The sequence below is a fragment of the Scophthalmus maximus genome, chromosome 16 (genome assembly GCF_022379125.1).
Source record: "Scophthalmus maximus strain ysfricsl-2021 chromosome 16, ASM2237912v1, whole genome shotgun sequence".
NCBI lineage: Eukaryota > Metazoa > Chordata > Actinopteri > Pleuronectiformes > Scophthalmidae > Scophthalmus > Scophthalmus maximus.
In genome coordinates, this window is record NC_061530.1 from 15,757,082 (window position 1) to 15,785,000 (window position 27,919).

Genomic DNA, 27,919 nt, shown 5'->3' on the forward strand with positions numbered 1-27,919 from the left:
CCGCGCGCTCGGAATCCAAACGCAGATTTACAGGACCACATTTTCTAAACTGACAACCAAGTGGTAAGAATCTATTTGACTCTGGCCGCTTGATGCACGAGTTTTCTTTTCTTCAAATCCTTTTTATTCGAGCGTGGGGAATCTTGGAAAGCTTAAGGTGCTCTGGAGTCTAAATCTCCCCCCCCAGGTCATTAAAACGAAAAACACTCTTAAATTGAGAAAATAGAAAAGGAATGTTAAAGCCTCCTTTTAATTAGGCATATTAATGCTTGAAAAACACTGACATCACAGGATCCTGGGGGCGAAAAATAATAAAAAGCAAATAGATTTCACCTGGTTCACAGACATGCTGGAACCGTAAATAAACATAATCTCATTACATAATGAAATGATTACAGACCCGAACTCTACCCCATCCATCCATCCATCCATCCTTCCACCCACCCATCCATCCATCCATCCATCCATCCATCCACCCATCCATCCATCCATCCATCCATCCATCCTTCCACCCACCCATCCATCCATCTATCCATCCATCCATCCATCCATCCTTCCACCCATCCATCCATCCATCCACCCATCCATCCATCAATCCTTCCATCCATCCATCCATCCATCCATCCATCCTTCCACCCACCCATCCATCCATCTATCCATCCTTCCATCCATCCATCCATCCATCCATCCATCCATCCATCCACCCACCCATCCATCCACCCACCCATCCATCCATCCATCCATCCATCCATCCATCCATCCATCCATCCATCCATCCATCCATCCTTCCACCCATCCACAATGTCCGGAGCAACATTTGTGGACATCAATTCCTGACTGAAAGCAGCTCTATTTTCATAGTTTCCTGTCATCTCAGTAGATTCTTGCAAATCACACAGTCAGTGCAGACACGGTCTATTCTACCTGGTGGTCAAATTGCGCACAGTTTTTAATAATCCTTACCCTAGTGCTGAAAGTCCTGAAGGGACTGCTTCCTGCGTGTCCTATGGGGTAAGATATGTTGAAATCGTGGCCACAGGTGCCAGGGGCAATATTGAGGTGTTCGGCTGCGTAGATCCAGTGAGTCCCATCGTAGTGATCATTGGACGGTTCCAGTACATAGGATTTGTCTTCAAAAGATATGAATCCCCTGGAGAGATTGAGAGAGAGAGAGAGAGAGAGGAAGACGTGCATGGAAAGAACTGTCAGAGGTTAAACCAGATCCTCAATCATATTTACTTATTGAATTTTTCCCGAATTCAAATGCTGGAATTGCACATGAAAAAGATTGGACACAAAAGTGATCCAGATTAATAAGATATAATTAAGTGGGCAGACGCTCTGCTTTAAGGAGTCGCCGTATCTCTTCGTTTTTTCCACAGTTGTAGCCATTGTTTCCTCCTCCTTAACTTTTCCCATGATTTAAACAGTTGCCTGCGTGATTTAAGTGACATCCCTAAGTCCGAGCGAACCCTGAGATTCTCACAAACCTTGCGCAATGTTCGGGACCACGTGAACTCATGCTTCGCTCCCGAACTCCCCCAAAAGCACGAGCGCTGCCAACCCAAACCCCCCAAAAAAACTATTTGTCTGAGCGAGGGGGCCAAGCAACGTGCAGCTCGGCCCTGTGCGCTTGTCGTTGAGCAGACAGATCGGATCAAAACAGAAATAAATAGATACATATTAGGATGGAGGTCAACGGCGAAGGGGCTTCACAGTTAGGTGAATCATTCTGCTGAGGGTGTTTAGACGTTTGGCCGGTTCGTGAAAACACCCATTTGATGGTGTCTGGTGATATAACTGCGATCATTACTCCTGTTTGACGTCTGCGAACAGTGTTTCCAACACTCGAACCTCTCACTTGTCTGGAGCTTTACACAATATATGTTACACGTGGTTTGCTCCTTTTGCAACAGTATGCAGTAGTTACTGCGTCCTCCTTGTTATTTATCCAAGATGGCAACCTTAAGACTTAAGGCTAATTCCAGCTGACTGCAATTTATTTCCTATCGTTTTTTTGTCGGGAACGGCGGAAAGATTTTTTAGCAACTCGATTTGGAGGTAATTTGAAGGTTCTCTTCCAAGTACATTTGCGATTAGGCCAAGACGGACGCGAGCGTCCGACTTCTCGTGTCTCTTGCCAGCGGACACGATGACGAACGACTTGGACTTGACCGCGGTGACGTTAAACTCATTTAAGGCATAAACGAAAAAAAAGAAACACTCAGTCTCATGTTTACTTGGTAAAATCCTGAACCAATAGAAATAATTAGGATGCTGCCAGATAGGCCTCAAATAGCCTCATAGTATTAATATTTAGTTTTTTTGCTGTCTTAAATCTCACACTTCAATCTGAACTTGTCCCAGAGGAGATAAAAAACACCAGAGCAGGGTTAGTGAGTCAGAGCTTTTGCTCTGGGCTTTCTGGGCTGCGTCCGCAGTTCATCACCAAGGTAATAGACCAGAGTTATCGACAGAACGAAAAAAGAAAGCGAAGATAAAAGATACACTCACTTAATCCCGGCACAGGTGCTGAGGCTGACGTCCGAGTGGGCGCGACCCTCCACCTCGCCGTGGTAGTAGCAGTTCGCCTGAGGAATCCCACACAGAGAGAATTGAGCCAATGTGAAGAAGGAAAAATGTGTTTAGCCTTACGCACAATTCAATAACAGCAGTTCCGGCCGATCACTGTGAAGCACGAGCGAATTTACTCCGGGGGAATGGCCCTTTTTTTCTCGACGGGGTTAGCAGGAGCCGTTCCCACTCATCACCACGGGATAATGGTGACGGAAATCTGTGCGAGTTCCTCGTCTCCCAAGCACAGTCTTTTGCCCTTCTGCTGCATTCCCAGGTACCCGCTGTCATGGACCACCTGTCAAGCTGCAGCCGGGAGTGAGGAAAGGGAATTAATATCCCGTGTTTACTGAACCACGGTTTAGGAGTGAAAACAGACTTTCTGCCACGGTCAGACGTCCTCCTTCAGGTGAGGTCTGACCCTCTGTCACCCTGTTCCGGAAATGTGAGTTTCCACCCCTCTTTGACTGCCTCTAAATACAGAGCGAGGCCGGTAAATCACAACGACCGGGCTCCTTCGATGTGGCGAACCTCCCGCAGACTGCTGATTTTGCATGTTCAAAGTCGGCTATTAAAGGGGAATCCCTGCTTAATCGTGCGTCACAGAACTTTTTATTTCCCGCAGCAATTCTGCAATAAAACAAGGATAATCCCATTTATGTTTTGCTCACTTCCGACAGGAGGCCCTCAGTCTACGTGGGTGAGGTCCAATCCATCATATCAATTTTGGTTTTGCTTTAGCAGCCAGTCTGGGCGTGATCCTCTTTGTCTCATCAACAAGGTCTTTCTGTACACGGAATCGCCACTAACTGGATGTTCAGTTCGGTAAACTCCAGGTATTTGCTGTGTGTGAAAATCACAGGAGATCAGCAGGTTCAGAAATAGCCTGTCTGGCACCAACAATCACGCCACGGTCAAATTCGATTTTGAGCCCAGAACCCGAGCCCCCGCCCAAAGAATATCTTATTAAATATCGTATTCCGTTGGACCCAAAAACCTTGAATGCCTTCGCCCATTTAGCCACTTTCCATATCTCCATCTTGAGGTGTGTTGGAAGAGAACAATCCTTTACAGCGCATTAAAAAAGGTGCAAAGATAGGACAGCCCATTACATGAAATATGACATTTTAGTGTAGTGGGGAGGAGGAGGGCGGGTTTTATGACGCAGAGTTAATGCTACCACCTCATGTTTCTTTGATGAGATCACGACTGTGATGCATCGACATGAGGGATAGGAATAGACTTTTTGTTTCTAAGGTTTTTGCAGAAAGAAACCAGAGGGGCGAAGTGCTCACTCCTTCATATGCGAAATGAGGAAGATTAATAACTAATAGCCAGGTTATTGTGGGAGTGTTCATCGTAACCATTCATTTATTATTTCAAGTTAACTCTTTAATGTCCCTGCTGGTGATTCATATTCCCGGTAGACGGCTTTTGTTACAGCACATGGCACGCATTTATTGCACTACGTGTGGATAGATTGGTCAGTGAGGAAAGGGAGACGATGTAAAACAGAGGGAACCGAGGGAGGGCTGACGCATGCTGAAGTCACTCCCAGCAGTACCCTGCCTTTGACACACAACTGAACACTCCGGATCACTATATCAGTCTCCTCCCTGCGAGCAGGACAAATAAATTAACTGCAGATCAGTCTCTTAAGATCTGGTTGCTTCCAGGAAAAAAGACCCTCCCATGAAGAGCTGGCCGTGGTCATGAGAGAGGAATGAGAGGAGGGACGGAGGGGTTGAAGGATGGTCGGTAAGTTCTTGAGCTGACGCAGGTTACTGGCAGTGATCCTTTGCTACACCCATCTCACTTTGAATCTACCCATCCATCTGGTGCAGAATCGATTAATCGACGTGGTGGCCGGCCCAAAATCATAAATCAGTAAGGCACTTGATATAAAGGAGAAGGGCGTTTTTGAACATTTCGGTCTGTTGAGCAAGTGAAAAAAGCAAAGTAAAGGCATTGTGTTGGACTTTGGACATTTTTCATGATGTTAAAAGATTTTAAAGACGTCTCCTTCAAGGAGTTTAAGTATTGAGGGTTAGAGAAAGTGGAGCGGGAGATGGACTGGTGGATTGGGGCGTCCGCTGTGTTGAAAGGGGAGCTGAACCATAAGGTCAATCTACATTCCCCACCCGTGGCCATGAGCTCTGGGTAATGACGAAAAGAACGAGATCCCCAATACAAGCGGCCGAAGTGAGCATTCTGGGTTCGGCCTCAGTGCAAGGAAGAGGAGTTCGGAGCAGAGCCGCTGCTCATGTCCATCAAAAAGTGGTCGGTCGAGGTTGCTCGGGCATCTTGTCACGATGCCACCCGGGCGCCTTCCATCGGAGGCTTAGTGTGCACGTCCAGCTGGGAGGAAAACTAGACCCAGAACTCGCTGGAGGCACTACACATCCCGTCTGGCCCGGGAGCGTCTCGGGATCCCCCACGAGGAGCTGGGAAGCGTGGCTGGAGAGAGGGATGTCCAGGACACCCCGCTTAGCCTCCGCAAGCCCATCCCGGATAAGCAGAAGAAGATGGATGAACGGACGGATTTTATAGGCTTTTCAATTACGTGATTATTGTCCACGATTAGTTGCAGCCCCCATGTTTATAGATTCATCTAACCGTCAGTTCGAACCTTGTGCTATCCATCCAAGTCGTGGGCTCTCGGTGTATCAGAGTGTGAGCTGACCTCCGACAACCTCTCCATCGTCTTAATGCTCTGGAATGGCAGCAATTCTGACGAGCTGTCCCGCGCCAGTGACGGTCCGGTTCCAGATGTTCGTTTTACTGTGTGGGTTGGCCATTATTGAATTACATTCATCTTTTGTTGATTTCAGCTATAAATAGGAGGCACATTTTCTACACAGACCTCACAGGCTGTCTATTAAAATGCTTTCTGGTTATGTGAACAAAAATTAGACGTTTAATTGCCAAAGAGCAGATAATAATTTCCCTGAAATCAGGCGCGCAGGTGGAAGCTGTGAGGCATAGAAACTGTTCCACATGATTTGGCCACAACATCGTCATTAATTATAATACACAGCATACGTAGTGTCCTAATAGTCTTTTTGTTTCTGAACCAAAATAAATATCATGCAAGAGCAGGATATTCATGGATCCATGGAGGATGTTTTCAAAGACCCGTTGTATTTGAAAGCAGAACATTTTTTTTGTAAGCTGAGCTTATGCAGATGAAAAATATTAATTTTACAGTTTTCAAAATCACAATAGCTACGCACGTCTATTTGGAAGAAGCCCTTATACCGATTTTGAGCGGTTGGGAAAAGAAACTGTTGGAGCGGTGGTCACTGTTGCTTCCTCGGCCTTGATTTGGAGTTAGTGGATAAAAATGTCATATGAGACTTAGCAGATGTATTTAAGACAGAAAGTTCTATCTCAATTGAACAAGTACAATGACGTGCAATGATAGGCGCTGAATATTTCACAGGGTGACTTCTAAAGTGCACTTAAGGTTAGGGTTAGATGTTCACTAATTCAATATTTTCTTGCAGAGTGGCACACAAGGCCTTTTTTTTCCCCAGACGGTTTTAAGCTTTATCCATTATAAAACACTTGTGCTGTTCCCTTAAAACCGAGTCTATTCTCTGACCTCTGTTCGCCTTTTCATTTCATCAAATATTAATCTGCTGGCAGGGAGCGAAAATGGGCTCGCTCACCTACACCGGCTGCTTAATATGCAATGTCGCCCGATTCCGAGGGGGGGGGGGGGGGGGGGGGGGGGGGGGGGGGAGTGGGTCTAACTGCAACATTAATTTTTCTCATGGACCCTAATAGGAGCACAATGAAGCAGAACCCGACAAGAAGAAGGAAGAGTTCCGCAAAAAAGGGGCCAGCTTTCGTAGAAGGATGTTGGACGTGATGGGGGGAGGGGGAGAGAGACAAAGAAGAAAACATCACAGAACCGAGATCAGAAGTGTATCGTGTCAGCTCTGATAGAGAAATAAAAAAGCGGAAAATTGAAAAAGGTGTTCAAAGCATACCGTGAAGTTGTGAGAGCCTGTGACCGCGCTGCCGTCCTCCAGGTAATGGGTTTCTGTATAGGTACTTCCAAACAGCCCCCTAGAAAGGATAAACAAAGACAACAGACACTCAGAAGTGACCCTGAGGGGCTTCATCCCCAACCCCCCCCCCCCCCCCCCCCCCCAAAAAAAAAGAAAATCAATCACAGTGTCTTAAGCCATTCCACCACTGCAAGACATGCGTGAAAGATAAACAGTCTGCAGTGATTTCAAACTGCACCCTACCCTCGGAGAGCATAAATTGAGCCGAGCAGCTGCAGGCATTAGCAAAAGAAAATGGATAAAAAGGCTGCGGTGACACATTCTATGAAACCGCTTTCACCCCACATGCATGCACCACGGAGAAGCCTTCGATATCGATGCCATGACTCATTCCCGTGTGATACGGCGGAACAGTAATTAGCTCGCGCGTGGCGGACGGCAAGTAGGCGGCGAGCAAACGAACGCTGTACGCGCGATCTGATCAAGACGGGGTCTGTGGAGAGTACGGGGACAGGAATGCGGTGAAGAAATCTTTTTTTTTTGGCAACAGATGGGAATCAATAACACCATAAAGTGACTCTCCGAGGTCACCAAGTGATCCGTTCACACTTTATATCGAGGAAAGGCGCAATAAATCAACACGGCAAATCTCTGCTGCGGGGATTTTGCGACGCTCTCTCTCTTTCTTACCGATCCTTTCCAGTTTCCTGCATGGTCAATATCATGACCAAACATGTCTGAGCCTGCGAGAGGAGGCTCTTTGGTTCTCTTTCTGCTTTCAACAACAACCACAAAAAGTCAAGTCATGTCCAACCCACCACTGTGTCATTTAACATAGAAATGTGAATCAGATTTTTAGTTTTATCAGAGAGACTGAGCAAACACATGGTCCTGCGATTCGTCCCATAAAGTCAGAGCGAGCAAAAGGAATTTGTGATACATCCTGCGTTTAACTCGTGCAGTGAACGATCACGAGTCATGCAATAGTTGAGCACACAACGTTATTTTCAAAGTGTGACTTGGGAATGGAACCTATTGACCTAGATATTTTCAAAATGCTGTGTATTTGTGTAGATATGACTCAAAGGGTCACGTTTTTTAAGAACGCACTCGCATTGGAGAAGAATCCTTTCGAAGGCTTCCTGGATCCAGATCCAGATCCCTCCCAAAATGTTATCCCCCGTTACCAAGGCCGAGACAGACCTGAGATAAACTTGTCATGTATATCCATCCATAACTTTTTTGAGTAATCCTGCAGACAAACGGATACAGAGAAACCAAACCAATCGCTCAGCCTCCTTGACGGAGGTGGTCAAGTGTGGCCCGCGTCTCTGCAGGTTGGACAGGGCGATCGAACAGACTCCCAGAGCTGTTAGGGTGTTATTTGTGTTCATGACTGTGCAACAACTGCGGTTCGCATTGCCTTCACGGGGTCCGCGCACTGCGCATGCGGTGAGCGCACGTACAGTATTTCACCGCAGGACACCGGCAGAAGGTTGGCTGGGGCTAATCCACAGCGGAGCAACGCACCTCAGCGGGCAGCTGGATCCTCTTACTGACCTCACCGCTGACAACCCAGCTGGGAGTGTCAGCTGTAACAACCCGGGGGGGGGGGGGGGGGGGGGGGGGGTATTTTGTTTGGGAGCTGTCAGCATGAGACACAATGCCTCCCCACCCTCCGCTCCTCCGCCGAGCCAAAGGGCTGGTAATAATCACTGGATCAAAGCGGGGCCAGAGAGGAGAGAGAGCCAAATAAAATGATGTGTTTCTTCAGCCTTAATTAGGTCTGTGCTCTCCGTCAGACACACAACCCCGACATCTGCCCACAACAGACAGTCCACTGTGGTGCGTGCGTGTAGGCCCATGTAGCCGGCTCGCTGCGACGCAGGGCGGGTATACACGAACGTGCTGCAGACGCCCATGTGTCCTCCATGTGTTACTTTGTTGCAGTGACTTTCCGTGAATGAGCGTGTTGATTGAGGACACGCATTCGCTGCATGAATTAAACCAATGTCGCTACGGGTTGATGATCAATTCAGAGCAGATTGCAGCAAATACATGAGCTATTGTCGCCAGTCCGTTGAAAAGGGGAGAATGCATTTTCTGCTTTTGAGGTAGCCCTGTTTTTTTTTTTACTCAATTCAGTTGACACTCAAATGTCGGTGCATCCTTGAACGCCCCAGTAAGGAGGTCAATCCTGCTGTATAATGTGTCGTATTGATTTCAACCAAGAGGTTTAGTGAGGTGGTTCACCTGCAAACTGGGCAACGGAGACACTTCTTTTTTTCCAGTTAAAAGGGAGAAACTGTGGCTGCATCCACTGTACAACGTTTTCTTTTGAAAACGGCGTTTTGCAGTTGGTTACTTTGATACCGAGAAAATACAAAGAAGGAGACACAACAATGCGGTGAAACGTGCGAGCAGGGATTTTCTTTTATTGGGCCAAAGACGAGGTGGAACTAGCACTCAAAGAGTTTGCAAATCTGCCCAACATTTTTTCGTTTTTGACCATCCATACTGCTTCCAATCGATGCACATGTCCGTAGCTAAAGAGAAGCCAGGCGCTTCTGAAAGAGAGGATTCTCACTGGCTCTCTCTTGGTTGGTATGGGCACTGATTCGTCACATGACCTGGCTTGTCTCTGTAGCTTACTAGGCTGGTAACTCACTCACTCATGGGTTCCGAGACGGAGGGTCTCCTGGCAACTGTGGTTTAATGAGGAAATGCATTGTGCAAATAAGCCAGTGTTCAGATGGGCACCTGCATGTTGCGGCTTAAAAAACGTCTGTACCTATTCCTCCTTTAATGGACAAGGACATTATAAACCACCAGATAAGAACTGCAACCTGCACAACACGCATAAATGAAAACACTGCATCAACCGCAGAAAATGCTTGAAGGTGCATCTCTGAACCCCCCCCCCCCCGGTAAACGGAATCATGGCCACAGAGCAACCGCAGCTCACCGTCTATCAATCAGTGGGAAGTTAATGAGGTGTGGGAGGGAGAAGTGGACTGGGGGTCACGCCCCCACATTTAAAATGCATTACCCACGAGACAGGCTGCCAGCGGGGCTCCGTCTGACTGACAGGGAGTTGGCATCGGGGGGAGCGGCACCGTGAGTCAACAAGAAGACGCCACGTTCCCACTGTAAATGCCACCGTACCTGCCCCCGCCCCCGCCCCCGACGCCCACGCCGCCTGCAATGAGCGCGCGTGACACAACGGGGAGCGTGTATACCATTTGTGCTGCGGCTGCATGAATATGAGAGGAAAAATATTTGTGAATTTCTCCACATCAGTTGGACGGGAGCGAAGCCCATAATTACGGTCGTCGTGTTTTTACGTTTTGTCGTGCCGTCTCCGGGCTGAAAGAAAAAGGAGAAAAAAACAACTTTCTGACAGAGAACACATTAGGTGAGAGGAACGAGTCGTGTTCGCCTGTCAGTGGATTTGACGACACGGACAGAAAGACAATGAAGCCACTTGGAGCTGATCCTGAATGCACGCCACTAAATGTCACTTCTGTTCTTCCTACATGAGATTCTAATCATTTTTTTTCCCCCCTCCCCCCGTAGCGTCTCTAAACGTCGTCAGCTCGTCCTTGTGCAGGCGAATGACACCTGGATTTACGTTCTTGCAAAAATGAATGTCTTTGGTTACGCCTTTCTGTGACATGTTTCTTAACTGTTAGCGTTTGTCTGCAAAGAGACGGAGAGGGAGGGCTGAGTGAGACGTGTGAATTGCAGCAGGCTTGATGAATTGGAGCCGGACGCTAATCAATCAACAGCAACGGGGAGGTCTCACTTGTAGGTTGCTGCTGTACATGACCTAGAAAGGACGGTCCCGACTGAATGTCAAACATTCAAACCCGGAGAGACGATGCTGAATAAAGATTTTTTTCAGCTTTGAAATGCTAATGTTACATTGTTTTGTTTTATTATTGATAACGACACATGCTTGTACTTGTAGCCTTGCCTCGTAAAAAACTCGTAATGTGTCTATGGAAATAACCCAAGCGTGCAGAAATACCCGAGAGCAGAGGCGAAAGTCACGCACGGGACACTTTTGATCGAGGCTTGGAAGATCAACAGAACGCCGGATTGATTGTTTGACGACAGGCCAAGACGACGGGAAGATGAGAAAAAAGAAAAATGTTCCCTGCGCATCTGTTGTCAAGTGCCGCAAATACAGAAACACAAATGTGGTGAAAAATGAAAACAAAAAAAAGCTGCTTGCAGACGATGCACGGGAGTCGGGAAGGCCGCATGTGAGAACGCAAACGTCCGCAAATGCTGGAACTTTTCCTGCAATCCCCCTGGGAAAATGTCCAAGCGAGCCCACGTGAGGACACAGCAGGAAAAGTCTCCTGAAAACTGACGGCGAGCTGGAATGTCCCGGACATTTTCCTGTTGGTGTGAACGCGTCTGACTAAGACTAATCCCATGCTGCCTTCCTCATATGTGAACGGCAAACTCCGGAAAATGACCAGAGCCAATATTGTCAATTTTTCCAGTCAATCAACTCACCTCTTGAAAATGTATATGCACATATATATGCTGCATATATAACCGAGGAAAGAAAAGGTTGGCACTTCCACATTCTGTGCCGATAATAGAAGTGCTCCGAGAAAAAAACTACTAAATTTCTTTTTCCCTAATATGAATTGACTCGCTGTGGCCAGCGCATTGACACTGAAGCCTCCGCTGCCACTGCTGCTGCACGAGCCGGATCAATGTGCAGTGATTTCCCACTCACATGCTCCGATGTGTCTCATTAAACTCGGGCATCCCGATCAGGGACTTCAGGACCAATCGCAGGGTTAACTATGACAAATGTGAAGCAAGGCAGGAGAGCTGGTAGCTCTTCCAGCCCTGTCCTATAGTGCAGCGGTATTTACAGCATTTAGAGCAGCAGATTAAATCATCATCAAATATATGAGTTTCTTGTAAAAACCCTAATCTAGGAGCTCCCATTAGTAGCCGACATTGCATTTCAACAGAGGGACTCATGAGGCAATGTGGTAGTAATAATGTCCCCTCTGCTTTTATGTGGCAAGTGGCATGAACCCAGCTTCACTTGAAAAAAAAAGCGGTTGGGGGGGGGGGGGGTCATGTTCATGAAAAAATACATTTTCGTCTGAGTGTTAGAAAACTGGGGTTTTCTTTTCCAGGCGCAAGGGAAGAGGGCCAGTCTTCCTGGCTGTGATCTGTTTGACATCAGGCAGCGTTGCGGGGACGGTGCCAAGTGGAGCAGGGGAGCAGAATTCCCCCTGCTTACCCGGAGCTCAATGCAACTCCCAGTCTCCACCAGGCACGTCATGAAAAGACCCGTAGCGGCGCGCCGGCCAATGGTCTCTGCTCAAGCAGGGAGGGAGGAAGTGGAAAAAGGGGAGCAACACAAGTCAAGGCAGATGGTTTTGACTTCATGTATGCGCGACGCCATGTTCAGTGGCAATCTAGCATGAAGCTCCGGGGCACCGCGGCCTCCGAGGTCCCGCTGACGAGACAAAAACCACAAAAAAAGGAGTGCTGGCTGGGGCCCGTGTCGAGGAATTGTGTTGCAAGTGGAAAAAGCAGGTCTGGTTGGGCTTTTTTTTGTGTTCGCTGAGATCTTCCATCTTATCATAACGGCCTCATTAGGATTCGTTACACCTGCGCGACACCCCCGGGCGGTTAATTGGTCAGCGAGATGGTCAAACAGGATTTTTGCCATTAGCAGTAGTGGCACGCAATTATTGCCGGCGACTGTCACCTGCAGATTGATGTGGCCGAGTCCAGGCATGCCCCGTGAAATCAATAAAGTGTCATCTCCGCGCAATGTCTGCGTGATGGATGACTCCACAGGATCCCAATTACAGAGACGAGATGATGAATATCAGCCCAACAGTGGATGAGATAATTGGAATTAGGTCAGAATTGCGACACAAATCTTTGGCGAAGTGTGAAGGCAAAGATGTGGACTATAGTGGAGACGCAAAAAGTCTTTTGGTTACTACCTAAAATGGATGATACATTCAGATTTCAGGCCGAAATAGACAACTTTTGGACTTCAACATGTCATTATGACGAAGGACAATAAGTTTACTCAAGCTTGACAACCAGCCGAAAGGTCCGCTGCTCTGTAGTATTGCATATGCAGTGAGAAACCAGCCATCCTTACATTTGTCATGTTCACTACTACAACTACGCAGCTAAAGAAAAGACAGAGTATGTACATCAAGTAAGATTGTGTGTTCAGTGGACCAAGAAATAGAGAACGCCCCGAGAAGAAACAGATGGGACGTGAGCGGCCTCACGTCTCCAGGAATCATCCTGGTGTGGACATAAAAGCGCTGCTTGTTTGTTCACACACCGAGAGAGACCCCCGCTCTCGCAAAGAGTTCGCTTGATGGGAAGCCGTTACCCGTGGTTACCGCTTCCCATCAAGCGAACTCTTTGCGAGAGCGATGACTCTTCCAATTAGAAAAAAGGTGAAGGTGGCGTGTTACCGTCATACCACCGGGGTCCGAGTGGACGGGAGCCCGATGACCGCGACCACGACCCCGTGCGGTTTCAGTTGCCTTTAACATAATGAGATTTTGACCCTGGGTGGAGGGAGCACAGGAAACGGTCCTGACTCGGTTATTTTTGGAATGGTCAAACCTACTTTAGGTATGATAACTTGTTTTCTGTGAGCGGTCCCACGTGCTGCAGCCTCACCATGTTATGGAAGCACTGGCCACACCGTGACACACAGTCTTATCGTTCCAGTCTGACCAGAAGAATGACAACGGGGGAAAAATGATTCAAATAGGAAATGAGTTTATTTAACTGCTCGTTCGTTTTCGCGAAGAGTCTCCGAAGCAGAACTGAAGACGTGTACGTTCGACTCAGATCTGCCGTTTTTTTACACGAATCCTTTTGTCCTGTTGTCGCTTGCCGACATGTGACATCACGTCACATCTGGCTCCCATGTGTTTGGCTCACAACGGAGTGTCTGTCACCCGGAGGCACGCACGCACGCACGCACGCACGCACGCACGCACGCACGCACGCACGCACGCACATGTCGAAGCGGAACAAATGGGCGTCTATGGCGACGATCGCCCTGCAAATCGCTAATCTCGCGTTCACTGGGTCGGGGGGGGTCGGCGGGGTCAGAGCAGGGCAGAGCCGCTCCCATTTCTCCCTTAAAAAAGCCATTAATAGTCAATTTATTGCTCATGATATCACCGATCCCCAAGGGCGAGGGGGGGAGTAATCGCATGTGACCAATCAAAGTTCAGTTGATCTGCGCACAATGTGTGTGAACTCTGAGTGCTCCACTTCGGGTCAAGTAGAATACTCAGATGAAAGTATCTCTTATGCTCGCAATTAAATCTAACTCTTAAATTTAAATGGAAGGAAAACAAAATTTCTTGGCAGTTTGTCCCACGTGGCAGTTTTTTTCTTTCTCTCCTCTTCTTTTTCTTTGCTGCACGGGCCAGGGACATCTTTATCTTAACCTAATTATACCGGGTGCCAAAGCAGCGGTCTCTCAAACCGCCTCTGTTGTTGTGGATCACTGGAGGGAAGATCCTTCATCCTGCTTTCTCTACTCCTATCTGCCCCCCGGGGGGCTTCTGTTCCAATCCGTGGCAGAGAGCGTGCGCCTCGGCTCTGCCTCTCCATCCCCGTCGGGACGAGCTCCGGCCGCGTGCCGGCGTGCGGGGTTGTGGGAGAAATGGAAAGCGAGAGCGCGGTTTGACTGCCCTGCGCCCGGTGGCTCGGCGTGATCTCTGTGATCATGGCCGTGCGCTTGAGCGCAAGCAGGCGTCCCCTGCAGGTGACTGTTCCCGCAACACGGATTGCGTTTGTGCAACACGTTCTTTTCTTTCAGCGCTCCCAGCGAACCACAACTACACCCCCAGCCTGATTCCCGAAACTACTCATTCGACTCTCAGTAGATCCTGCATAGGGAAAAAAATAATTACAGAAGTCTTGAGACAAAAATGTTGGTCGCAGCACCCAAACATTTTCATTGGAACTAATTTCTACCATAATAATGGTCCCGAATAAATCCTAAAATATCGGTTGCCAGAGAGGATCACAGAGACTTGTTTTGGATGAACCAGCCCTTTAGACACCATGCGATGTTCATATCATGCAGCCTGTAGCGACATTGTGATATATTGAAAGCCCACATTAGGGAAATTTGCCAAATTGAATTCATATTCCGCTCCGTGACTGCGTTCCAATAAATCTGCTCGCAGACACGCACTGAAGTCCGGACACCTTCTGGAACTTTTACTTTTTTTGTCCTGCTCATGCACCAGCTTTGAGCGTTTCCATTAATTCCAATCCTTTGCAAAGAACCGGCTCGAGGCGCGAAGCTCGCGCACATGTATCCGTTGCAACCTTGTGCTTGAACTAATGAGCGATTGGGGAACTTCAAACCATCACGCCTATCATTCTTTGCACGAGGTAAATGCGCGCACACACGCGCGCGCGCGCACACACACACAAACACACACACAAAGCAGTATTTCAATTAATTAAACCCGTCTGTACTTGCACGCCGTCCTTCCCTTCTTCTCCTGCCCTCGGGGAAATCAAACAATTAAGGACGGAATACAAATTTACTCTGCCTGCCCTCGTGTCGTTCGCCCCTTCTGGTTGTGTCAGTCAGTGAGATGTCCTCCCTCTTTCTGGTGAGAGTCTGATTTTGATGTATTAGGCGGGTTTGGTTTTTGCACCCCTGACCCGGTGTTCTTTTTCCTAAATGATTGACAGGAGGAGGCTCCAGCATCAGACCTGGAGGAGGCAGAACAAAAACAACTGCATTATTTAAAGAGAAATGAATCTCAAGTGTAAAGGGCGAGGTCAGAATCCTTGTGCGTTTGCGGCAGGTGTGGTCTGCCCTAACTCCAGATGTCCAGTGTCCAATTTATTAAGCAATCCATTTTCCAAACCCCCCACGGTGTTCATAACTCTCCGCCGGCTTTTCATTAAAAAACGATTTCTGCAGCGAATGCTGACAAAAGATTCCGTTGTGTCACGCTTCCTTAAATCAGCCCGCCAACATCATTTCACTGCATTTCTGACGTCGGCGATTGCTTTCCCAATAATGCACCGCGCGCCCATCGATCATCCATGTTCCACTGATCCAATCGGAGGACCAGGGCTTCATGTTGATCAGCCGCTGCATCCGAGAAGTGGCACGTTATTGGCTTTCTTCCGAGAGACGCTTTGTAAACATCCCATCAGCCATGGGGCTTGTGCAGACGGAGCACATCGCTGGGGCTCGTTCATTTTTCCTGCATCGATGCCCCATCGAGCATGAATGAAAAAGAAAAGTGCGCGTGGTTGATTTTGCAACCACACAACAGAACATCCATTTATTCATTTCCGTTGTGAATTGTGAACAAAATCAATTGTCTGACCAGGGTGATAAGCAGGGTCAGTCATAACCCCCCCAAAAATGTTCTTACATTTGATCTATTCAGTTTCTGCCAGCTGAACTCCTTTTTACCCAATGGCTAATTTTAATATATTGAATTTAAGGAATTAGCCAATCAAATATCCCACCATGAGATTTTTTTTATTGTCCAATTTACATACTGTCTAAGGATTAGAAGGTTCACTTCACTTTAACGAAGGACGACCGACGCACACGCAGTTTCCCGCTTCACCCTCTGTGAGTTTACAACCCGCCCGCGACCCCGTGTGCTCAGGGACCAAACTCTGTTGCTGATTTTGAGCAAACCGCGTCGAGGTCCCGGGGCCTCGATTCGTCGGGACCCCCGCACCCCGAGGCGGGTCCTCAGCCGCTTTATCAAACCCTGGCGGCTCCTATTGCTGTTGGCAGCTCACTGGCTTGTCCCCGGAGCTGGAGGGATTAGGTGAGAGTGAGTGGAGAGGAGTACGGGGGCCAACCGACGGAGACCCCGCCGTGCCCGGAAAAAAATCTCAGCGGGGAGTTGCTGACGGCGAGAAAATAAGTGAGGAGGGAGAGACACGCCGGCCGGCACGGACAGAAGAGGAGGCTGCCTGCCTCCACACCTCATCTGACACATCCTTCCCCGGCCTCCGTCGACTCCCTGTGTGTCCGTCTCTCAACACCGCGGGGCCTCCGAGTCATAACCTCAGTGGCGAGGGGGACTGAGGAGACGAGAAGCATCTGCTTTTCCGCGTGACATGAGGAGCCCGGGGGACGGCTCCGCGCCCAAGGTCCCCGACTCGCTCTGCGCCGTTTCCTTTTATCACTCGGCTAAATTTGGCGATGAAAGCGGCATCTGAACTCCAACTCCTGCCACAGGTTTCCCCATCGAGTCTCGTGTGGATTTGAAGTTTTTTTTAAAAGCAGGAAAACCGAATGAAAGAGATGAATTCTCCATATTGCAGATATGCTACTTTTTAGGGAAAGAGGGGGAAACTGCTACTTGTGTTGGGGGGGTGGGGGGGGGGGGGGGGGGGGGGGGGGGGGGGGGGGGGGGGGGTGCTGGTCTCCTGCAGGAGATCCTGTTTTTTCTTTTCGTCTTTCCATCCGGCGTTCATTTTTCACAAGGACACTTCTCTGTGTGAGCGTGCGTCCGACAACAGAGGAGAGGAACATTTTTTTTCTCCTGCATCAGCGAAAAAGGGGACGAGCTTCGTTCAGCCCCAATCTGACCGTCTGGCCGGTGACCACGCGCGGCTTCTTCGCTCGGTCACTGACCCCACACGTAGGGCGCGCTGGTCACGGGGAGGTTAGTGGACTGCGAGAACGGGGGGGGGGGGGGAGACAGGATGCGGGTCAAACGGAGCGAGAGGTCGGCCCTCGCCATGAATTCACGCCGCAACTGAGGCAGATCTACTCGTCTGTCTGTCAGTGGGAGGATGGAAGCCAGGACTGTGAAGCCGGGCTGATTATCTTTATGGTCAGCAGCCACGAGGGTCAAAAACTCTGGCTGCATTTGTTTATTCCCCTTGGCACCGCGGAGCCTTGAGAAAAATGGGATTTCACTTTGATTAATGGACAGTGTTTGCTTAAATAGCAGAAAGGGAGCGATTCTGAGCAAAAGGAAAACACAGCGAGACGGAAAAGCATAAAAAAAAGAAAGAGGGAGATAGAGGGGCCCCGGCACACCGATGCTAAAACCAACTGGAGTGCGCCAAAATCCTCCTTTAATGAAGTCATAAATGCGTGTTGCAGTACGATCGTGGGTGTTTCTAGGAGTTTGTATTCAAATAATATTGCTCCATGCACTCACGGTGAACGATCCAATGGGATCCCAATGATTTGTCTTTTGAATTTCAAGACCGTGTGAACGAAGGAAGAAAAAACAGTCAACGCGAGGAAGCACAGCAGAAAACTCTGTTTGCAGGAGGAAAGTTTTGCAATTAAAAAACAAATTATGCATTATTTACATTACATTATGTAAGTGTACACGGGCATGAACGGTATTCATGCAATTCAATGTTCCTGCAACTAACCAATAGATGGCAACAGGGGCTCGCTATCGTTTCGACGTTTTATAACATGACAGTTGAAAAGCAACAGTATCGTGAGGGATTTGACTCATGACGGCTTCGGACACGTTCAACCAGCATTCTGGGTTCGTATTAAAAAAAAAAAAAAGGGGTTAGACTAAAATGAAATGCCATTGACGTTGCGTGCTGTTCAGATGTTAGTGGCAGATCCAATTGAAATATTACATGTTAGTCTGATCAAGCTGCGGTGGAGTTAAGAGGAGGCGCACATGTATAAAAACTGAGCTCAGGCTCATACTGAAGGAAAAGAATTTAACACACTCACAAGACAGAGATGGAAATAAAGAAAATGAAAAACAAAGTAAATGCTCCCCCCCCCCCCAGTCGTCTGGAATATGGCGGAGTAATAAGAGTTCTTGCGGGGGAAAAAAGTCATTATGCTGAATTACACACGCAGCCCAGTCCAGCCTCAGAATCCCCCTCCCGCCGTAACGTTTAAATGCAATCGTTTTCTAAAAGACACACGGGCCCTTGTTCAAAATGATCGCTCAGCCTCGGGGATCTCACTTTAGACAGAAAAAAAAGAATCGTGCGCACCGGGGCTCATAAAAAATGCAAGACTCGGACAAAAGATGGAAAACAACAGGGCGAGGGGGCTGCACAGTCGTCTCCTCTGTTTTGCCGTCGTGTCCTTTTCCACAGGCCCCAAAAAGAGTCCTCTTGTTTCTAAAAAACCCTGAGCGCTGCCCTCGCCCAGTAACTCTCACGTCGCAGGCGAAGGTTTGAAGACGCGGCTTTCGGATGCCAGCTGTGGAAGCGCGGCCTGTTTGCCCGCTCCCTCTTCATCAGCTGGCATCAGGGCGCGAGGCATCAAACCCCCCCCCCCCCCCCCCCCCCAGTTGGCTGAATCTACATTAAAAGCATCGGGAGCAGAATTTTCCTCTTGGGCGATCTGCATTTTTGAAGTGCATTTTAAAAGGAGTGACGGTTCTGAACCAGGCGACGATATTAGATCTCTGTCACGGCAAAGGAGCCCTTATAGAGTGCAGGTTTCAGTTGTGGTAGAGAAATAAATCTACCAGCTGGAGTCTCGCGACCCAGCGGCCCATCTGGAAAAAGGCTCTGAGCGGAGAGAGGGAAAGACCCCCCATCGGGCACGGAGACGAGCCACACGGGGTCTAGCACTTTTTCATTGGATTCAGTCATCTTCCTCCGTTTTGCACCGTCAACTTCTCCTGCGCTGGCCGTGACCATACTTGAATGTATGACTTGTTGCTGCGAACTTACGGAAGGTGTCGTTTGACACCAGAAGAGCGGTTTTCACGTTCATCTGCAGTTTAACACGTGTACATGCGAGGTAGTTTCGGAGCCAGCGGTGGAAACACTGACACTGACACAGGAGACATCTTATGCATTTGCATATGTTTGCATGCTGGGGGGGGGGGGGGGGGAACTGCACCAGAGAGAAATCATTATTCAAAGCTTGGTGTTTTGATGTGTTAGTGTATCGGAAGTCTAAGTATAAAAATAAAGAAGACACACCAACGAACTGAGGCAATTTTCAGTTTTCCTATGTGACCTTTAAGGAAGTGATGAAATATTAAAAAGGCAGCTCTCATTACAAAATACTACATTATGACACGAGAATCAAGTTCTAAATTAAAGTGCTTATGTTCATTCTTCCTGTCTGAGGAAAAAATGGCCAAATCAGGTGAATATTTTGAATTGTTGTTGGATTAGTTTGGACCCATTCAGATCCCCCGATCAAGATAACTTGTCTTGGATGTCCAGGTCTACGATTAATGTCGTCCGACTGGACCAAATAACATTTGATTTTCTGATTTGATTTTCTAATGATGCAATCATCTTCTAATTTATCCAATTGATTATGTACACGGAATATTGGAAGTCAGGTGGCGTTGGACCTACTGTTTTACATACGGCCATATATTTATTTTTATCAATAATTTTGCTGTAAAATAAATGTGCATTATGTTTTAAAGCATCACTTCACTAATTGATACCAGTTAAACGTTCGTTTTAAATGAGCGCGACGGGAGGCTTCAGTCTTTCATAGAGGACTTTAAACTGCTGCGCGTTTGCATCTCGCTCTCCTCCATCCTGAGGGAAGGACAAGCCGTTCTTAGTCCTCGCCCCAGCATTGCTGGATGCCTCCTAATTAATAAGGAACATGGGAGTGGCGAGTCCACCTTATTAATTACTGCTCTAAGCTGGAAAATAATTGGAGCTTTTTCGGGGAAGGTAATTCAAAAGAGGGGAAAGCTCCTTCCAAAAGAAGAAAAGGAAGAAAAAAAAAATTCCCTTTTGAAGGAAGCAGTTGAAAGGCGCTGGGCTCTGGACAGAGACGAGCCCGATTCCAAGGCTTGTCTTTGAAAGTAATGAATCACAGTATATCACGGCCTTGCAGCCACAAGGGGAACAAGAAAGGTACAAAGGCTAAAGTGAAGCTCTGTGCATCCGTCGCTGGGAAATAAGGCTCCTGAATGAATTTTAGAGAGCGCGGTGTGTGTGTGTGTGTGTGTGTGTGTGTGTGTGTGTGTGTGTGTGTGTGTGTGTGTGTGTGTGTGTGTGTGTGTGTGGATCTGCTCACGCTGCCATAGTTGGGGAGTGGACTGGGCTGTTTCTGACAACAACAATGAATGTCACTATTATGTTCAGTATACGCCTGCCCATGACTCATTTTGATGGTGAGGTCATAAGATAAAGATCACATTTACAGTTCATAAACACGTGTCGAAAGTTTGAAACTAAGATTTAATCGTGTAATTCTTTGTAACTTGGACCGCAAAAACTGGACTAAACCTTTTTCATAGAAGTTTCTGAAATTGCCTTTGCTGACATTCAACATATTACATTCATGCTGTTTTCAGACATGAGCTCAGGAAATGTGTCCAAGTTTGCCATACGATGATTGCCAGCCAAACATTTCCTCGAGCCAGTCACTTTCAAACGGGAACGTTTCTCTAACATCCCGTAGGCATCATGCAGGCGAGCGAGACCCTGACCCGCTGTGACTCTTCCGGAGATTTTCCGGCTGTATTCTCACGTGGATTCGCTCGGACATTTGCCCGAAATGTTACCAAGGGACTGGCGGGAAAAGTTCTGGAAAATGTCCAGGCTTCAATGCTGAAAGCAGCTTCAGAGACTCAAGTCTGTTCGTCGTAAGAAATATTTGAAAATGCGAAATAAATAAAAAAATAAAAGGCCCTTAACCAGTCCAAGTCAGAGCGAACTTTATCCTGCAAAACTGTTAAAGCAGTTAATACAGACATTCCATTCTGAAATAAACACATTTAACCTGTTCGACTCGAGTGAGCGCTGAAGCCCAAATGAGAAAAAGACTTTTCATCTCGTTTCATTTCTGACTTAATGACTTGGGGAAGGATTTGATACAGTCCTTGTCTCACTCCTGGCTTAATGACAAGAGGAGGGATTTGATACACATGGGTGTCTTTGGGCTCGACGTTCCTTGGATAATCTGCGTGTGGCTCAGTCTGCAGCCGAGGACAATAACTCTCATGAAGAGGACATGACAGGGATGTCTTTTTTGGGGATTTTCCACAAAGCGTTGCTTATTTGTGCTGCGCCTGTAGCCCTCTGTTTGCTCTGCTCCCCAGGAGAGGCCGTTTCCTGCCCATGCGTTCAGTGAGACGCAAGGACGTCTTCGTTGCGCGGGGCTTGAGGTCGCGGGCCAGAAACCGAGATAGGGAGTTCAACAACATCCCTAGAACCAAACACTGAAAGAGGGACAAATGGTGCCTGGATGCTGTCCAGGCGGAATTGTATTGTTCTTCCAAACACCGGAGACAGAGGAGGGTTTGCGGCCAGGCCTTTCACTCAGGAAACAGATCCTCTGCCTGCCCCCTGTCCAGGGAGAGGGCCAGATTAAAGTGAGTGTATACACATCTGTGTGTTTATCTTGCAGCACAAAAGATGGACAGCCAACCCCATAGCCCCCCCCCCTTGTGCTTAGGGCTAAACATCACGATGAGCAGGGAGAAAACCCCAAGTGCAGGCAACCAGGAAGATCCTCCGCCCTACGGACAGGCCCCGGGCCTGCTCTCAGTGATCCTGCAGTCCATCAGAAAAGGAAACATGGACGCGGAGCGCGCCGCCTGCTCAGCTTGGGACCCATCTCCGCATGCCTGGGGGTCTTCCATGCAAGGCCACGAAGCAGCGCGAGCAGCTCGGTCCGGAGAGTGGTTCCTTACTCCAGTGGTCAAAGCTCAACCACACTGTCCCCGCTGGTCCAGGGGAACTCAAGCTTCAGGGCTCTTTCTCCCCCCAACGGAGGGAACTGAATGAATGGATGCCTCAATGGAAAGAAAGAAATGACTACACGTACGTATACGAAAAGGTAAGTGTGTGAATATAGCCAGTGTTGCACTGGTCATCAGGCAGACATGAACAACATCCCAGTGGGCTGCTGCGTCAGTGGGTCCTCCACATAAGTTTCATCACTGACCCGACGCAAGCGCCCGAGTTTGAGGTTCAAACTGAGATGTGGCTACGGACGGAGAGGCCAGGGCTTGGATTTCTGTTTTTGTTTTTGGTTGAATAAAAAGTGATTCAAAATAAATACATATCAAGACACTGTCTGTGACACCGTTAATGATTTCCCATGGGGCACTTAATTGATGATGATCGACAATGTTGTGGATCTGTCCTTGTGTTCGGGTCTATCTATATGTACACAGAAATGTATGCACGAATTAGATTTGGATATTCATAAGCACTTGGATGGAGCGGCTTTCCGATATTTATACGAGAGCGTGGCCCCATTATTTAACCCCGCACACTCGCTCTCCCTCTCTCCGAAAAAAAAAAAAGAGTCCTTGCTTGCGTGGACATTTCGAAAAACCGTTTGCACTTCATTACGAGTCCATCCCCTCACGCTCACTCAAACCGAAGCACGGGACATTTGTTCCGGCGGCAGTAAATCTGAGTGCAGACAAACAGTTCCGAGCAGCAGAGCAGACACGCATGCGAGCGGGGACTGTTTGAGAAAGAGCAAGAGGGTGTTGAAGGGAGGCGTTTCAAAATGTGAAATGAAGAAACAGCGCTCTCACAATGAACGACCACGCTCTTGAATGAAGACGGGAAAGGCAGCAGATATTTTGTCCACATGCCGACGGCCGTGATCTTTCAGGCGGCCATCTTGTGAACCCTAATCCCGAGCGCCAGTTCACGCGGTCGACAGGTTGCTCCAGGCGGCGGGTGCCCTTTCCATCCCGGCAACAGGCCGCTTCCAAAGGGTGTCCGGGGAAGTTGGGGTAATATTTCAGCCCTATATATGTCTCCTGCTTCCGCGGTGTCCTTAATGCCAGGGGGCAGACACACCGGGGGATTGGAATCGCAAACACTTAATGTACTACGAGGCATACTTTCCATGCATGTTGTGGGCTTTGGAAAGGTCGTCAGTGCCACTGACACTGTGCAGTTCAGCACGAGAGTCGTTTATCACGGGGCGACACATCCGGCAAAGATCTTCTGGCATATTGATTTGGGGGAAATAGCGCGATTGACTTGGAACGTAGACGGGCCACATTGGGTCTGAACCCAGCGCAAGACCTTCAAATGTCAAAATCGGAAGTCGAAGTCTGTCTGCCTGCAGCCTGAGGAAATGACTCTGTGCAGCCCGACCAATGGCAACCGAGCGCCTCCTCGTCGCCCGTCACCATTTCCTCGACTGCGGCCTCACACGGCAACTCCTGCTCCGCTCCATCGCGGCGCGGGGGCGATGCGGGTTCAGACACAATGAGAGCACGTGCGCCTCGCTGCTGCCATGCACGCGGCGATATTTATTGACAAAAGACCCGAGAAAACACAAATAAATCCGGGAGTTTCAGCCAAATCATTTCGCCCCCCCCCCCCCCCCCCCCCCCCCCCCCCCCCTCTACCCTTCAGATAACGGCTGTGTTTGAACAACTGGATTTCATCAGCAGCGCGCAGGCAAGTCTGCCAGCAACCTCAGACAAGAGCCGTCGCGTCGTGTGTCAGCACAGCGGGTTCCGATCTGGCTTCGCTGCGCTGATCCGCGCGGCAAACACGCATCCTCTTGGAGTCCACGGGCTAATTTTGATTCGTCTTGTCAAACATGCGCGGCAGAAAGTAGCTCCTACGTGGATTTTTTCCAAAGTGGCGCTAATCTTACTCGTCACGGCTTGGCGTGAGCATCGGCAGGCCATTAGAACTTAGGCCTCGCCTGTAATTAAACCTCGCGCTGAGAGTAGGTGCTGACGGATCGGTGTTTGGAAGGTTTGTTTGAGTACAGTCCTTCCACCACGCTCAAGCTCACCAGAAAGATCTAGATCGTGCCCCTCCATCGCCTCTTGTTTGTTCCTCTTGGCTCCGGGCTCGAGCTCGACCAGTGGACTTCACATTTAACGCCGCTGGACAACGACGACAGCCCCGGTGCTGGATGAGGATCATGTGGGTGAGCCCCCCCCCCCCCGCAGCTGAAAAGTTTAGTCACCAATTTGAAATGAAATGTTCTTCCTGTGAGTGTGAGCGTAATTCCCCGCTTCAAATGGGGGCTGGTGAAAATTTGACAATCTGCAAGTCAGCTTTGCAAAATCCCCACCTGTGCGGGGAAGGAATGTTATCCGACAGAAAGAGCGAGTATGATTTCCCATCAAAATATTTTCAAAGTAGGTAAGCCATAAAATTGCGGTCGCTGGCGTTGAAAGCTTTGTCCCGCAGTCTGCAGGTGGAATTTACATATATTAAATATGGAAAACAAGTGAGCTTCCTGGCTGACTCTGGCACTGCAAAAAGAAAAAGAAAAAAGCCATCCACTCTCTCCCTCACTCCCTTTGCTCCCCTCTCCCTCTTCCTCTCCATCACACAGAAAGCTCTGCTTGTTCCCGGCTGCTCATGTGTGGCAGCAGAGCTGGATGGAAAAACATATTGCTCCATCAATCACGTCCCATTCTTCTCAGCATCACGCCGGATTTGGCGGCTGTCTGGGTCCGAGGCCACATTCAAGTCGGCCCTCGCGTAAAAGAAAAAGAAGAAAAAAAAAGAAAATGCAAAGATGACAAATATGAACAGAGAGTGTACCTATTCCGATAACCTGATTTATTTCAAATGATGTCCCCCCCCCCCTCCTTGCCAGTCCCTGTTTTGATAGTATCTTACAACGGAGCGCGGGGAGTGTGTGCCGTGTTCAAACAAAGCCTCCTCCTCCCCTGTGTTACACCGACAGATCAAATGAAAAGATGGAGGGAGACGAGGGGGGGAAGACGTCGGTTCTCATCAACGTCAGGCCTGATGTATTCAGGAATTTCTCTCTTTCAAGTCTTTGTTTCAGCACACCAAAAAGACCAAAGCACACCGAGCACTTGCCATGCCAGCCGACGTGCGAGAGGAAGACCTCCACCCTCCCCGTTGCCCGGCTATGTGTTACACACAGCTTGGCTGCGGCCCCAGTTGCAGCCCCCCCCCCCTTTGGCCGGCGCACATGTCGCCCCGTTTCTACTCCAGAAAGCACTCGGTTTCTGAGCTCAGGTCGAGTATGAATGGAGCAACACTTACTCATTTTTCTCCAGCGCCAAGAGCAGCTGCTCACCTTCCACTTCAATCAGGAGCCTCAGTGATGCAGGGCGACTCTGAGGAGAGAACAGACAGGAGGGGAGGTGAGGAAAAATGGCCCCCTGGTCCGGAGACACGGCACTTTGACTGAGGAAAGACGCCATTCAATTTAAGTGAACTGATCTAATTGGTACTGTGCGTGGCAATGAAACACCTAACAAGCGAACAGCTCTCGAGATTCTTTGTTCAAATCGCGACGAGCCGCCCGGCGCCGTGAGTAAGAACGCCGTTTTCCAATTGATGAGAGCCGTCGGGAAATCCCTGTGAAGCTACTTTGCATCTTAGAACAAGAGCGGAGGGGATTATCTTATGTTTCCATTCCATTTGACATTAATCCCGCCGAAAGCCACGAGACCTCGCAACCCCCGAGTTACAACACTGAGAGGGGCCGCGTGTCTCTGTTCGAGTCGGATTAAGTGGCACCGAGTCGTACATCACTTCTGTCACCGGTGGTGCGCGCGCACACACACACGTACACGAACAGTCAACACATAATCTCTCTCCTGCTGTGCGATGTGCTCTCCCTCAGGTACAGAAACATCCTCGACCTGTCTCACATTCTCCATATCTCTGGGCTGACACGCACGCACGCACGCACTTTACACACACACACACACACACACACGCACGCACGCACGCACAGGCACACACGCACACACACACACACGCACTTTACACACACAGTTCAATCTGGGTCAACTGCGGCAAAGAGCGCTGCTCTGGGTTAAGTCATCCATCAGCCCATGAGGAGAAGAATGTCTCGAGGATCATAATGGAGGATGAGGAAGCAGGACACTTAAGGTTTTAGGCATCATTGCACAAACCAAGTGGGACTGAAAACTTCCTGCCATCTTCGGTTCACACTGCATAATGTCTTCTGACATTCATAACTTTGAGGAAAAGGTGCATAGATAGCGGCCCGCGTGTCCAGGGGTCGTCATCAAAGCAGGGATATATTCAAATCATCAGTTCATTGCACCTCCGATGAACCAATGCATTTCTGTTTGCTGATCTGAGGTTGTGTTTTTGTTTTTTTACACAATAAGATCCCGAACAAACCTCGGGGCACCGGGACAGTTTAGTTAAGCCAGAGCAAATGAAATCCACAAATGAATTGGCTCGAGCACACAACCTGTAAAACTCGAGCTGTGCGTTTAAGTATTTCTGGCAGCCGCGTCTTCTGTTTCTTTTCTTTCTTTTTTTTTTATGAAGTCTGGGATTATAACACCAAGCAGAGCCAAGGATCCCAAACATTTCATTAATGTTCCAGTGGGCCGTGTGGTGTTTGCCTCCTTTCGGTGAAATTGTACAGCTGTCGGTGCATGAAATGAGCTGAACTGAATACAAAGAGGCGACGGCTGCCGTCTCCGCCCGCCCGTATGTTTTCCCCACACACTTCAACTCTGCTGACACCATGTGCAGACACACGGGCAGGATTCATTACATCGAGGCCGAGGCGAAGTTTAAGGATAAAGGTGGAGATTATTCACCCGAGTTTGTTTGAATTCACGCAGCTGATTAGATACACGGCGGCAAGGCTCTTAATTCACCAAGCAACGAGTCTAATCTGGTTTCATTTGGTCCAGATTTAATCCACTTTAAAACCCTGACTTTGACACGTTTAAGATTTAGCAGGTGCTTTTCAAGGCTTACGGATTTTTTTTCCCCCTCCCAATTCTACGAGCATCTCGAGGAGTGGGGCCAAACATTATAATTTTGCCCTGAGGGGTTCGGTTGGACAACTGGCCGTGGGGTTGTCGAAATCGAAATGGTTCATCCTCTCGGGGACGTGAGTGTATTCAATTAACTCCGTGGCAATGCGCCTGTTGCCATTATGAAAGTGTCGTGTGCGCAAAGCGGTGCAAGACAAGAGCTCACAGGGTGGAAGGAGAGGAAACACTTTTCCCGGATTCCGATATTTCTCTCGCAGAGGCGAAACTGTTTGACACCATGGTGCTGCTCCAGCAAATGTCACGAAAATAAATTCTGACTTAACGGCGCTCGCCCGGAAGGGAAAAGCCCACTGCGAAACCTTTCGGGAATCATCTGCTGGGGACCATGAATACGAATACCAAATTTAATGAGGCTCGGTAATGTCAAGATATATATGACGGGTCAGGCAAGAGCTGCTCTCAGAGTCCGGACATTTTCCTAGACTTCTTTTGGCTGGAACTCTTCCCGCCGGCTGCCCCCTGGTCGAGGGGACGTCTCCAGTGAGGGGACATCTCCAGGGAATTTACAGTGGGTGTGAGCGTTGATGACTGTAAACAAGAACACTGCTATCC

At 48.7% G+C, this 27,919-nt stretch overlaps 1 protein-coding gene across 2 annotated transcripts in view; it reads right to left on the reverse strand.

Annotated features, from left to right (window-relative positions):
• The window catches only part of LOC118287917 (disintegrin and metalloproteinase domain-containing protein 12-like), a 67,006-nt gene that overhangs the window by 28,608 nt on the left and 10,479 nt on the right, over positions 1 to 27,919 (reverse strand). For both annotated transcript variants that reach the window (XR_004785760.2, XM_035613556.2), the window contains exons 3-6: positions 25,578 to 25,651; positions 6,570 to 6,648; positions 2,515 to 2,591; positions 964 to 1,150 (exon numbers count right to left, since the gene is read on the reverse strand). Coding sequence is in view for 1 of the 2 variants with exons in the window: in XM_035613556.2 (XP_035469449.2) it covers positions 964 to 1,150; positions 2,515 to 2,591; positions 6,570 to 6,648; positions 25,578 to 25,651 (417 nt within the window). In the remaining variant the exon portion in view is untranslated. The remainder of the gene's footprint in view (positions 1 to 963; positions 1,151 to 2,514; positions 2,592 to 6,569; positions 6,649 to 25,577; positions 25,652 to 27,919) is intronic.